Source organism: Ostrinia furnacalis, unplaced genomic scaffold (assembly GCF_004193835.3).
Source record: "Ostrinia furnacalis isolate ACB-3 unplaced genomic scaffold, ASM419383v2 OfSCF1198, whole genome shotgun sequence".
Taxonomy (NCBI): domain Eukaryota; kingdom Metazoa; phylum Arthropoda; class Insecta; order Lepidoptera; family Crambidae; genus Ostrinia; species Ostrinia furnacalis.
In genome coordinates, this window is record NW_021131437.1 from 886,125 (window position 1) to 900,732 (window position 14,608).

Here is a 14,608-nt window from a genome sequence, read left to right on the forward strand (position 1 = left end):
CTATGTCAGTCAGTCAGTCACCTTTGAGCTCTAAGTATATTCAGATTGACGATCATTAATTAAGCAAATAAGAGTAAACTGTTTCATATTTAATTCAAACCCGACTATTTAAAATATTTGTGACAAGCAGACAAAAAAAGTACTTACACAAGCTCGTAATTAATTTTATAAAACAAATTTTGGAGGGTTCATAGTGAATTTCCGCCTCGTTTGAGATAATTTGACTAATTAAGTTGTACCTAGTAATTTGGTGCGTTTAATATTAATATTGAAAATAACTTCACCATTTTATTTTCATTCTGGGATCTGTTTCGATTTTATTGCGTAATTAGCGGCCGCCCGCGGCTTTGTACGCGTGTATCCCGGTTTACCCCCTTCATCTATCGTACGCGGTTTAGATTTTTTCATACAAATGTTTTTTTTCCGCTAACTCCCGTTCCCGTAGGAATTTTGCAATATCCTGTTGTAACTAAGCTTTAAGTTTACTAAGGTACCTGGCATGCCAAATTTCAAGCGTCTAACTTAAGCGGTTTAGATTTTTCACCTTTTGTACCCTTTGCACCACCGGTCTGCATCACTGGTGGTGCAAAGGGTATTTTTTAATCCCTTTTGCACCACCAATAGTGCCGCCCTACCATTAACTGTAAAACGATTAGATATCTATAATCATATAATATTAATATTATAAAGAGGAAAGATTTGATTGAATAGGCTCCGAAACTACTGGACAGATTTGACAACATATTAACATAAAAATTACTAACAACCATTCATACCTACATACAACGAATCATTTCTAAAGTACCAGGGCAACATAATCATAAAGGAGCTATATCAAATTCTTCTTGGTTGACCCGAGAAATAAACATGTATCATAAAATAGCTCCTTTATGGTTATGTTGCCCTGGTACTTTATTCGTTGTATGTAGGATGTAGGCCCGGGGTATTGTGGGTCTGAAGTGAAATGTTTATAGACACACAAATTAAAACTTTTAGGTAGGTTTTGATTTATTTATAACAATTAAATTTAAATTATTAAGTATTTTAGTTAGTCAGTCTACTACTAGTTTTACAGTCGATGGTAGCACAGCACTATTTGTTGGTGGTGCAAGAGGGATTTAAAAATACCCTTTGCACCACCAGTGGTGCAGGCCGGTGGTGCAAAGGGTACAAAAGGATTTTTCCTTTCATACAAAAGGATTTTCCCGCTAATTTTCGTTCCCGTGGGAATTCCTAAGTATACTATAACCTGCCCAGTAGTAGGTATGAAGAATAATTGTACCACAAGTTTCGTTAAAATCCGTCGAGTAGTTTTTGTTTCTATAAGGAACATACAGACAGACAAAAATTTTACTGATTGCAATTTTGGCATCAGTATCGATCACTAATCACCCCCTGATAGTTATTTTGAAAATATATTTCATGTACAGAATTGCCTATCTACAGATTTATTATAAGTATAGATAAGTTCGATTCTAAAATAAATTGATTAAAAAAGGTGAAATGTATGTTCGATTCGAAGTTATTGTAACAACATAGTAGGTAGGAAAAGCTTAATTTTACAAAATATTTACTTACATCTTTTCTTTTGGCTAATCTTCGAACACTGGATTTTAACATTTTTAACGAAACTTTAACTGGGAGATTGCTTATTTTCTAAAGCTGGGTTCAGACGGATAATGTGTAATGTAAGATTACGTGTAATGTTTAACTAACACGAACGTGTGGACGCGGACGGCATTACGAGCATTACATTGTAAAGTGCCCCTTCTTTTTCGATTAGGGTAATTCCAGGATACATGCCCCAGTGGGATAGGTGCCGCTATTTTAAATACACTATGTTACAAGCAACTTAGCCTAAAGTTATAGTATGTATAATAGAAAGGGACCTCCCTGTACCAATTTTCGCCTCGCAAACCATGGGGCTGGGGCAGGAAAGTTCTTGAGTGGCGACCACGAGCTGGAAGACGTAGCGTGGGCAGGCCTCCCACTAGGTGGACCGACGATCTGGTGAAGGTCGCGGGAAGTACCTGGATGCAAGCGACGCAGGACCGGTCTTTGTGGAAATCCTTGGGGGAGGCCTTTGTCCAGCAGTGGACGTCTTTCGGCTGAAACGAACGAACGAACGAAGTAAAAGTATCTTTTAATGGATAATTTTTGCTTTCCTTCACAAAACGCCGCTGTCGCGCTGCTGTCGCGCTTCTGTCGCGCTGCTGTCGCGCTTCTGTCGCGCTTCTGACGCTCTAATGTGAAGGCGGTCTAAATCCGCGACAGACAGAAACCCGCAAGGGCCAAGCCTCGCGCAGAGATTAGTCTGACTGAAATATTATATTGATGAATTATCTTCCTCTTTCATCGTATTAGTAGTATTAAGATTTCAGAAACCTATTCGCTGCAGAATCTCTCAAAGGAACTTTAATCAAAAAGCATGGAACGAAATTAGTTCTGGAAACGAGTGAAGTATTTACTATGAGAAACTTCAAGCTCGTGTAATATTTTGTTCAGTTTTAAAATGGTTCAACGTTCAAACGTTAGATTTCAATTTCAAATGCAAGAGGTCTTACTGTTGACCACCGTTGGTACCTGTGAAGTGAAATTGTATTAGTAGTTAGGTTGGATGAAAGAACTCATTTTCAGGTGTTGGTTGCTTGTAAGATGTTTTATGTTTAAAGTTCATGAGACTTCGAACTCTACCTACCTCATAATAGTACTTTTCTTAAATCATATAGGGACATCGGACAGATATTAAATTTTAAGCATCACGTTAAGGATTCAATTTCAATTCTGCAATCACACCTTGGTTTGGCGACTTAATAATGAACTACTCTTTACGGTTTAACGGTTTAAGAATTTTATTTCTCATAAGAATTAACAATAATTCATTTCCTGAGAAACATTTAAAGGACAGTGCCAATCCATGTATAGAAGTAGGACCAAGTGCTGCCCAGAATGAAACTATAGTGCATTTTGTTCCTCAGGCCAATACTAATTTGTAAACCGGAGCGCACTGAAATCTATCCCTGGAGTTAAGAGAAAAAAAGAGTTTTGTTTGGAATTATTTACATACAAAATATCATCGATGTATACCTACTACGCATAAGATTTCGCGATTTTGGCAATAAATAACACTCGCTATGTTGAACTTAACCATACTGCATCCGTACACCTTACTTTAGGACGACTTCGACATTATTTATAAGCGATCAAGCGCTGTTTCAGTAGTTTGGCTTGTTGACCGAAATTAATTATTTGGGTGAATATCCCAAACACGTTTTTTACGCGGCGGAACTGAGAATCGATGGGAGAAATGTAACTAGAGCGATGATTTTTTTTCTGTATGTAGTTTATACAGCGTTTTACACGATAGCAAAGTCTTCAGGACAATAGGTAGTTATTTTATGTACTAAAAAATTTTTCAAAGACCCAAAATCTAATAGCGGTGGCGCGTCCTAACTCTATTTCTACTCATAAATTGTGTTATTCCTTCTTTCTCGGGGATTCTAGTAATTTAAAAATAGTATAGCCATAAAATACATTAAATAAGACTTCCAAATGATATGAAAGAAATGTGATATTTCATATTTTAAGTGTTTTAAATAGCCTTTCAAAACTGTCCCACGAAAAAAAGCAATTACAGTGGCTCAATTTCGACACTCTCTTACTTCTCCAAAGAAGCTTTGAGAGACGAAGGTCAAGTTTGTCCCGGGGGAAAGTTAAACTGTCATTGGACCCGCAACGAAATTAATCAGAAGAACATAGGAGGAGTTCGAAATTAAGGTTCGACTTCCCTCCATTGCAAAGCGGATGACAGGTGACAAACAAAGGTTTAAAACCTTTAAGAAAAAGATTATGCACCACGGACAATAAATTAAATTAAGGGGGCCTATCTTATGAGCAATTAGCAACTACCTGCCAATAATATTTTTCACAAAATCGCTTAAAAGCACGGAAATTTTTCCTTGTCGCGACAAGATCGGTGTAATAAATTGCGGAAACAGATGTATGTTGTATTGAATTAAGCATTATATCACGTTCATGTTTCCAAAGATCACACTCCCACAAGATATGATGGGCAGACTGCTCATGACTGACATCATCAGTGGAACACTCGCAAAAAGGAGACGGAACTAGTTTGAATTCGTGAAGTTTATGTTTAAAGTTGCCATGTCCCGTGAGGAACTGCGACGAGCAATGGTCGATTTCTAACCATCGCCTAGTTAGACGTTCGCGTACATTCGGGAAGAATTTATATAAGTGACGTCCTTTGACTGACGTATCCCATCTTTTTTGCCATTCATTAAGTAAATCTTCTTCAACGACTTCTCGGGAATCAAATAATCGACTTATTTTAGAACGATCGCGGCTATTTAAGAAATCAGAGGTTATATTTTCCCTTGATGCGAAGTACATAGCCGCACGCTTTTGTACCTCTAAGTCGACCGGCAGTACACCAGCCAGGACTGGCAGAGCCTCCGTGCTCACAGTTCTGTAAGCTTTGCAAAGAAAAATCAATGCACATAAGTGAATGCTAGAGTAATCCATGATTCCGCATAAAGGACGAGGCACAGTTATCAACCCAGAAACGGAGAGCAACCGTATCAACTCGAGGCGGTCAGTATTATTTGTATGAAACTACTTACTGTAACACACATTTATCCGCACCATATGTAAACGACTCGCTTCGCGGTTGACAGAGCAACAAAATATGGCGATACGGGGTGTTTATCCCTCTCTAGGTTGATGAGTGTGCTATGACCTTAAAGCCACGATAATTAACCAATCTTCCTGCAGGGTCAGTTAAAAGTTTGATGGAAGCGTTTACCCATGTTTATATTAAATCTGCAATCTCCCTGCAGCTGTAAGAAAATAATTAAAATAGTTTCTGGCATATACCTAACAAACGTATCTAAAGCCCTTCAAGACTGTTGGTGTCCGGGCCATCTATCAATATCATACGTACCTTACCTACGATCAAAATTATTATAAAATACGGATAGGTGTGCTTTGGCCCGATTTATTTTTTCTCAATGATGTTAACCCTTAAGTTAACGACTAAGGCCCAGTTTTTTTGATTCATAGTTAAAATAAGTAATTGACAAATTTTGCTACTAATGGTTAAATATGAACAAAATGTAAATAATAGTTTAAAAAATGTACTAAAAGTCAAGCTAACCATTGTTCGAAAAACATTTTTTTCTGAAATTTTTAACCACTTGTCATTTGACATCTGTCAAATTTGACCATTGGTTATTTTAACTACGAATCAAAAAACCGGGCCTTATAGGAGAAGGCTTTTAAAGTTTATTTTCCAAAGTGAATAAAAATAGAGTAGGTATACCCTACCACTCCTTTGTACCTTTTGCAGGGCGGGGAAGAAAGAAATGAGTCGTGAACAACGACGGACAACCATACAAAATACCTTTTGTTTAAAAAAATTTTTATTACGAAAATAAAACGCAACGACTACAGGCTAAGAAAATAGCTAATCTCGCTACATTTCCTCGGCCTCAGCGTCGATTTTCATTATAACTATCTAATATCAATTAAGGAACGATTCTTAAGTAAAATAAAATACAGACTCAGAATGGCACATGAAATCTAAGGATCTTTAGTCAACTGAGGCCGCTTGAACTCATCCCGCGGGATGAGTTGACCTAAGGAATGTTTTGAATCGGGCATCTGATCCCACTGATGCATTTTATGATTTGTATAGTCACGAACAAAAGTGTTTAGCAGTAGATTTAAGTGATTTTTTTTATATCAGTATAACAAAACCACGGTGTGTCATTTTTTTCTCTAAAGACTTTTGCTCACGTGTGTACTTAAATTTTCTTTTTTTTATAGTGAGATCAGTTGACTTAGAAAGAATAATTAAATGATCTAATCCACTCATCCTGCAGGATGAGTTTTAAGCGGGATGAGTTGACTAAAGAGCCAATCAAAGGCAGATCCTGAACTCACTTATCTAAAGTATCGCGAAAAAGAACATTGAGACAGCGGTTGCTATAAACAAAGGTTTTACGGATGAATTTACATCTTTTAATGTGAGCCACCTTCCCGAGTTCCAAATGCAGAACCTTATGCCGAAGAAGTAGTGGTAGGCAAAGGGTGCGCCCGCGAGGACCTTGATGAGCAGGATCATCGGCCTGGAGAGGTCCAGGCTTTGGATCATGGACACGTAGGACTCCACCCCGTTTGAAAGGAACAATGTTCCCGCTGAGAGCATACACGCGTAAAATGTTGCTATTATACCTGAAAATAAATTCATTATTTTAATTAAGGTTCAGCCAAACCAACGCATATGCGCATGCAGCCGGCGTGTACGATGGCAATGGCGATGGCGATCAGACTTCAACGCATTGATCGCCATCGCCATCGCCATCGCCATCGCAGACGCAGACTGATCGCGTCGCCTTTATAGGTTTTTCACATGATGTTGGTCCTATGTTTTATTTTGACTCGCAATTATTTGTCGCATTATCTACTAAGTATTCGTGTAGGCATAGCGTATTTTTTTATTTTCGATATACGGTAACATACGGTAACACAGACAATACATTTATTAAGTAAAATCATTTTGGTAAATTCTAGCTTTACAGTGTCGGGAAATGATTCTGCCTTTAGAAATGAGTGTAAATGTAGCCTTAGCATCGAACTGAAGAAGGGTGACATAAAATCATTATTAGCTTGCCCAAGATCCTTTCAGTACATAATAGAGGGACAATGCAGTGAAAAACATCTCCTGTTACATGTATGAAACATGGTATGGTTATAATAAACCCATTACCACAGATCCGATATATCAGATATCAGAGACATAAAGGACACTACAAAAACGATGAGAAACCTACACTAATACCCACCTTAATGGCACTAAGCCTCTGAACAAAACCCTCATGGAAAAAGCAAAGAATTTTCCTTTAAACCAGCATTGTTTCTTTCTAGGAACAAAACCTTTAAAAATAGTATTGATTTTATCTTAGTTATTGGAATGACTGCAAGCAACCCCCTTTGTTATTTAGTTAATTAAAATTGCATTGTCTCTGAAGTCTACCAGGGCTGATTTTCTATGCATTATACTTATTTCTTGTAGAAAAGTTGACAATACTCTAGAGCGCTTTCACATTAGGGCGTTAGTAGCGCGACTGCAGCGCGGCAGAGGCATTCATTTATAATGTGAAGGCATGCATCCGCTGTCAGATAATTATCTACTGTATAAAAATAAGTCGGGTTTTCCTTCCTGACGCTATAACTCCAGAACGCACGAACCGATTTCCACGGTTTTGCATTCGTTAGAAAGGTTTCGGGCTCTCGTGAGGTTTATAGCCGCGCGATAAAGGTTTTCTGTGACAGACAAAATTGCACGCGGGCGAAGCAGCCGCGGGCGGAAAGCTAGTGTAGTATGAAAAATTCGGCAGCGCGTCTGTCGCGCGTTTGTCGCGCTGCTAAATCGCCTAAATATGAAAGCGCTCTAAAGTAACAAAGTGAATAGACACGAGTCAATAAATTCCACGGTACTCTTCTTGAAAAGAAAGGCAATAATATGTCTCAACGTCCACTTGTCCTCGATTATTTTCCGGCCGGGCAGAAATTGAAATGATGAATTTTAATTTCTGTGACGGGTCTGGGTGTTTTCTATGTATAATATGTATGTATTTACAAAAAAAAAAGTATATAAGTATGTTTATCCCGTCGTCTAGTACCCATAGTACAAGCTTTGCTTAGTTTGGGACTAGAGGCGCAGTGTAAAATGTCCAAAGATATTTATTATTATTTATTTATTTATTATTTGACATAGTCTTATTTATTGATTTGCAATCTGTTAGCAACTGCAGCAGGCTGTCGACCATGTGCGATGAAACTAACAAATTGACAGAAACTTTTCCTGTGTATTCCTTCATAAGTTTGTGTGTGAATTTAACGGTTAAATCAATTTTGTCACCAATAGTGGATCAATTTATTTCGGTAAATTTTTAAGGAAGCTTGCCATGAACTTGAAGTCGAATTGTTTTGGACGTTTACAATTATTTAAGGATTTTGCATGCATCAGTGATGAACATCACATATTAGTACTCACTCTTATGTACTACAAAGTGCATTTTGCATAAAAACTATGTAATTTTGTTTATCGTTTGGAAAGATGGAAAGATCTTCGATTACTTACTGGGAAGCCTCGACACATTTTTTTTTGTAAATATTTTGTTACTAAACAAATTTTAATTTAATTTTAATTTTAAGGATCTCCCTCTCTCCATGGCTTTTGTTGCCGTAGATCAGTCTTTCCCAAAGTGGGCGATAACGCCCCCTTGTGGGCGCTGCAGGCTTAAAGGGGGGCGGTAAGAGACCCAGAAAAAAAATCGGGACGTTGTCTAGAGGCTTGGGAGGCGTCGTCTACTAGGAGGACTGAGCTCGACTCTTGACTACAAAAATGGGGGGCGCTAAAAATAATTTATTCTCATAGTGGGCAGTAGACTAAATAAGTTTGGGAACCACTGCCGTAGATGATGAAGTAACTATTCTATCTCTTTCACTTTTACAAATAGAGCTACTGACGAGGATAATATGGGATCGCCACTTAATTGGTCGCCTGAGGGGTGAATAGTTCTTACCCATTTTCATTTCATTTCACTTAAGCCTGGATTTTACCTTGCAAATAGAATGAGGAACAACATTTCTTGGCTGACTGTACATTACGATCATTGCAAACAGAAGTTTAATTATTGTTATCAAACAATGAGGAGGATAACACAATTTTCAAAAGAAGTCCGACCGATTGTCGGTTTCTAATGAAAAATTGCAATGAATCTTGCAAGGTATACCGTATACCTACTTAATGAAAACTCTACATTACTCATCAGAGCATGAGAAATCACGTGTATGGAACTAAATTTACATCAGGTTCTTCATAAAATGGGAATGGGTGACACACCTTTAGTATGGCAAAAAACCTGAAAGCTGCGTGGAAATAAATTAAGGCATAAAATAATAATTTTACTGGAAAATGTAAATGTAGGTTCATTAAAGCTCGTCATATTATTATTTATTTGTTAATAGAACGGTAGCACCAATTACACTATTGAAACCAGTAACAAGGTACATTATAATATCATGACATCGTGTAATTTAGTTCATTTTTATAACAATAAGTGTTATTAATTATGTTAAAATGAAATGAGAGTAGACGATTAACTTGATTAAAAATGTTTCTTTGCCCGAGGACATGGCAACACAAGCGGCTTCCCCTCGATTGCAATACTGATTCTCTTTCTACAGCCAGATTAACCCTTTGACAAGCAGGCAGATTAAAAATGTTCATTCATTTAGCCCTTACGACAACGGGATAATGCTAAAAATGTAATGGCAAGTGCATAGCAATTAGCCAGTGATTAGCTAATTGATTGAGTTTATACTGTTGTCTTTATTGCCATGATGGTTTTATTAGTAGCATAATCGCCTCTTATTGATAGAGACCGCTAAAGTTTTCATTGAAATATCGATTTTACATAGCAGCCGTGCAAGTTTACAAACAGTAGGACAAAATCTATCGAGAAAAACCCAGATTTTTTTATTTTGCAGGAATGTTTTTTTTTTTAGATAATTTGACAAAAAACGTTTCATTCTTTAGCCATAGACCAAAATATATGATAAATAATGATGCAGGAGGATTAAAAATTAATCCCCATTTCATTATGTAGGAGTTTGAAAAAAAAATAGGGCGGTACCTACCAGTGATTCGTTGCAAGATGGACGTCATCGCAGGCATAGTCGGCGCGTATATGGTCAAGTGGGGGGACATCGGCCGCTTCAGCCCCATGTTCTTGGCGTCGTGGTCCTTGTAGCACGGCGCCACGTACGGCTTGAACGTGATCTGATGCTTGCCCTGTAAAACTTGATCACTTGATTGTTTTAAACTTTAATGGTCACTAACATTAAAATAATTGAAGGGATTGCTACCATGCTACCTTTTTTCTGCAAGCGCCATGATCACGGAGCAATAACTAACTCATAATAACGGAGAAATAAGGTACATGGTAGCAATCCCGTTGATAATAAAATTCTAATTGGTTACTTGAGCCCCTTTCAAAAGTCAGTTTATAATATTAAACGTTCTTAAAATTTACATGAGTTAATCAATCATAAATATTTACATAATTCAGAAAACAGAGAATAATTTTCTTCTAATAGAAATACAGGATTCATAATTCGCGAGTAATTTGCCGTCAAAATCCTTCTTAAATATACTAAAATGAGAGTGAGTTTCTCAACCTCCCAATCTACTTTATTTTTACTGCCTTCAAGAATAATAATCTTAAATTAAGTCAATTTAACGAAAACAATGAAACAACTTTGAAAGTGCATTGAATAAGTAAGCTGTTCAAACATATTAAATTACATAGGCGGAAAATCCACGATAATTGCACAGCAAAACTAATAATTACCACGCGCCACCCTTCAGGATCGCGTTCGCGCGAAACTGCTAACTTCGCTACAAAAATAACTATGGTGGAAGTTTATTCCACGATGGAAATTAAGGGTTAAGTAAGGATCAAATGTTAGCTTTCCACCGCGACTGTTACAGAACAAAAACTATGCAAATTATGGCTCTTTATTCCCCGGTATATGTATTGAGTTTTTTGGCTTAAGCGTGCTCATCTCCTAATCAAGTATGTGGACGTGGACGCACAGGGTGACACACTAACCAATCACTGATGCTGCTTCACTTAAGCAAGCATCGTTTGTGAATACGAGCGTTAATTCAGAATTTTTCACTTTCATGTTTTTGAAAGTTTTTAGGCCGGCCGGACACTTCAATTTGTGCTCATTGGCTACATCCACTCCAACTATAGACCTCTAGTAAAACGCTGTGTCCTGAAATGCAATTATAGACCTAAAACTTTAAGCAATTAGGCGTTTTTACCTTAGAGCCAGAGCCATCTGAGCCACTTTGAGCAACGGCGCCGCAGCCCGAATCGCCCGCCGGCTTGCTGGGCTGGCAAGCGACCTTGGTCACCAATGGTGGACACACTTGGACATTTGTGTGACACACCCTGAAACCAAAAGAACCTACTTGATAAGGTTATCAGAATTATTGATATTGCAAAATAAATGTTAAAATAGTCAAAAGAAATATTGCCGATTATTATGCGATTGCTCGACTGATAGGTTCACGGCAAAAACAATTTTTAACAAAGAACTTGGCACGACATATTTTGGACAAAAATAATATGTGAACCAATTTTTATAACAATGTAACATTCATTGGAATATTGACGTTCATTCAATTCAGTTTTAAGTTAAAAGAACCTCATTATTGCAGTCAATTAATTACGCAATTAGTAGACCGTGTTTCAAATAATGATTTTCGTAATTGTTCAACCGAGCTGTAGACACATCGTGTTCCGCGTAGTGTTAATTAATACCTGACGAAAGAACTATTATAGGCTATGGAGATAGGGCTAGGGTTGTTTTTAAGGGATTATATTGATTTTGCTTTGCAACCAAATGCACGTGGGAATACACATTAGGTATGTCTTTACTCATACATATCGTTTAAGGCTTGTTCGCACTAGTCGAGTGATTTAGTAGAGCATATCGACATAACTGAACTAATCACTACTGATCAAAAAAGTAGTGCGAACAACTCTATTTTAGTAACCTGCGAGACTGCTTTAAACACTAAAATAAAGAAACACGGGGTTCAACGTGACATTTTACGAGTTACATTATGTACCTACTCACGGCTTGATGTTTCACACCAAGCAGACTGGTCCCGTTGAGTTGGGACCCGTTTCACTGTCTTAGTTGAAATGGAACGCGAAAGTTTAAAATCTTATTAGGCTTAAGACGTCTTTTGAATGGCTAATGTGTAATATGAAAACTGACCATGCTTTAGAAATGGTGAAATTAAATGTCTTACTAACTATTTAGACGCATTCACAGAAACGAAATGAAGATCTCTAAAGATTCAAAGTTCGTGAGTTTACATATGATTTCTCCATACTAAGTTTCATCTCCTATTTCGCTCCCTTTATGATTAACTTTTGCTACAAAACACACTCAGTATTAATCTAAGCACACTGACTGCAGTATAAGTAAGGATTGGTCTTTTGGTATAGGATAAGGAACCTTTATGAAAATTCTACAAAAAATTTGTAATTAAAATGTTCACTTGAACGATCAGTAATGCAATGAAAGAATACCTAGTACCTATTTTAGTAGCTATTTTAATCGTTTTCTTTTTTAATTAGGTACTAGCTGTCCTAGCGAACTTCGTACCCCCAATAAAATGTTGTCTTAGCTTATCTATAAAAATGTCAGGTTTGTTCGAATACTGATAATTCGAAAACGGCTGGACAGATGATGCTGAAATTTAGTAATCGAGGTAGCTACCTGACTACCCAAAAAAGGGTAATGTTTTTAGTATATGCAGATACCTATTGTTACGCTATTTTTTGTTTATTAGATAATAAACAACAAATAGTCCGCGGCGTTGTAGGTACCATATCAATGACCACCAGGGCGGGTAGCGGTTCGCCAGGCCAATTAGTATAATAAAAAAGTTCGTAAGCTCACCTATTGGAATCCAATATTTTCTTTAGGAGTAATCTGTAACTCCGACCGTTCATTAGCGACAACATTCTGCCCCGGGCCCAATGTAGTTAGCGTAAATAAGACTCTGTTTTAATTGCTAGCTGTTTGTAAATAAGTAGGAAAATAGGTAACTGTTGTTGTGGATGTTTAATAGGTTGTTTGTCCCCAATGTCAGACGTGACAGTTGTTTCTTTTTTCTATGGTTTATGATTTTAAGAAGTCGTGGTTAAAAAGGTTGCATGTAGGACTTTATGGTCGTAAATAAAGGGTTGTAAACAAAACAAGTAGGCTCTAAACTCTAAAGCAATGGGATGGGTTTACTTTGCATCATTTTCCCTTACATTGTTATACTTACGTCGTTAGACATCATTGCATATTACTACTAATTTAATAATTCACGGACATTACAGCTGCCAATTCTGATTTAATTGAATTCCAATAGAACCTAACAGAATTAATTTAATCCTCGAAGAACAGAATGCAGTAGAAAATAGGTTTATTCCAGTCAAGGAATGCTTTAACGACGGTGTAGAGGGACTTTATTTAGACTAGTTAAGAAGTGAACACATCAAAAGCCCCCGCCTTTAGCCCTTGAGCCAGCGGGGAGGGACAAAGAGAAAATCCAATATTGCAGACCGCTTAGAGCAGATGTATCGAAAACTATACAAGATATAGAAAAACTTGACAATAGCTTTTTTGGTTCATAGTAGTCATGTCACTGGACGCACAGTTTCCGAAATTAAGCGAAATATCGATAAATGGGACCTTCAAACCCCTTCATTGACTAGACTAGTTTGGTTATTTACCCTTTTATTCAAACTTTATGCTTACACGAATAAGTGGTTTGATAAGTTTTATAACAAATCGCTAAAAGATAATAATATAACTGGTTCCCTTCAGCTCTCCACACATCTTCTGCAATATCGACTATTTCTTCCTTTGAACAGCTTTCGAATATTGTTTTTATTCAAATAAAGTCGGTTAAAGCCACAGAACATAGAAAGAAACAAAACACACCTGAGGTAGAGAGTTGATACGTGTGTCAAAATATGAAAACGTTTATAATAGATTACGTTATCCTAATGTTTATTTGTTAGGTAGGTAGATGTAGTTTTCATAGTACTGATTCCTGAAAGCTTTCATGGACTCGCATCATATTTTAGTAAGTACAATATTCCGTTATTGAATCTACCGGGCGAGTCCGCACTTTACCAATAAAATTGGCCATTGAAAAATTCACAATTGTCAACTCAGCATATCGTACCGGAAAAATTCCAATGGTATTATTCTATGGAAAATAATAAACAATACAATACATTCCACGTCAATTCCAACGGGAATAAGAAAGGGTGGTAAAATGAAAGCGGATTTCCACATCAAATTATTATAAGTTAACAAACGTTCCGTGTGGTCTCTCAAACAATAACCAGATTTACTATTGTTTTTCCAATAACATTTTTGGATCCGATGTTCTGTTCGAGAGTCCCGTCAATGTTTTATTCTATTTAACCCCTTAAAAACTCGGGGGCTAATAGAATAGTCCAGACTCCATTGTGTGTATTTAATTGTATCGTACGCGCAACAGCTCGTTAGCTTACAAATTTTGTTGCAAATTCGGACTTGTTACCAGTTGTTGGATGCCAGGACTTACTGTGATGTGCGGTCGTCTATACCAACAACGCTAACTATTTTGTAATATTCATATGTACTTATACTACCGGTGAAACAGTTAATTAAGCCACTCCTGCGGGGGCAGTATGTTGGATGCTCTTTTCACCATTCAAATTATGAGTTGATTTTATGGTTTCCATGGCCGGTCATTTTTCTAGGAGTAACATTTTTAATCACGAGCGTTTTCGCCTGCGAATCGCGTTTTGCAAAATATACTAAGTATTGAAACAGTTGAAATATAGGTAGCACATGAGCATTAATTAAAAAAAAAAAAAAAATTTCATACAAATTGGATTTATAAAATTTATTTAGTATGAAAATTTAAAAAATTAAAATGAGGATATCA

At 37.0% G+C, this 14,608-nt stretch overlaps 1 protein-coding gene across 1 annotated transcript; it reads right to left on the reverse strand.

Moving 5' to 3' along the window:
- Positions 1–5,518: 5,518 nt before the first annotated feature.
- On the reverse strand, positions 5,519–12,701 carry LOC114351817 (succinate dehydrogenase cytochrome b560 subunit, mitochondrial). The gene is made up of 4 exons (XM_028303151.1): positions 12,574–12,701; positions 10,919–11,048; positions 9,727–9,880; positions 5,519–6,252 (listed from the first exon to the last, which is right to left on the reverse strand). Exons 1-4 carry the CDS (start codon positions 12,636–12,638, stop codon positions 5,966–5,968), a joined length of 636 nt encoding a protein of 211 aa, XP_028158952.1. The 5' UTR covers positions 12,639–12,701; the 3' UTR covers positions 5,519–5,965.
- Positions 12,702–14,608: the final 1,907 nt, after the last annotated feature.

Excerpts from the sequence above, each read along its gene's own strand:
- LOC114351817 (XM_028303151.1), bottom strand. The coding sequence starts at position 12,638 with ATGTTGTCGCTAATGAACGGTCGGAGTTACAGATTACTCCTAAAGAAA. Across the intron at positions 11,049-12,573 it reads AAAATATTGGATTCCAATAG|GGTGTGTCACACAAATGTCC; the intron begins GTGAGCTTACGA and ends TTTTGGTTTCAG. Across the intron at positions 9,881-10,918 it reads CAGATGGCTCTGGCTCTAAG|GGCAAGCATCAGATCACGTT; the intron begins GTAAAAACGCCT and ends CAAGTTTTACAG.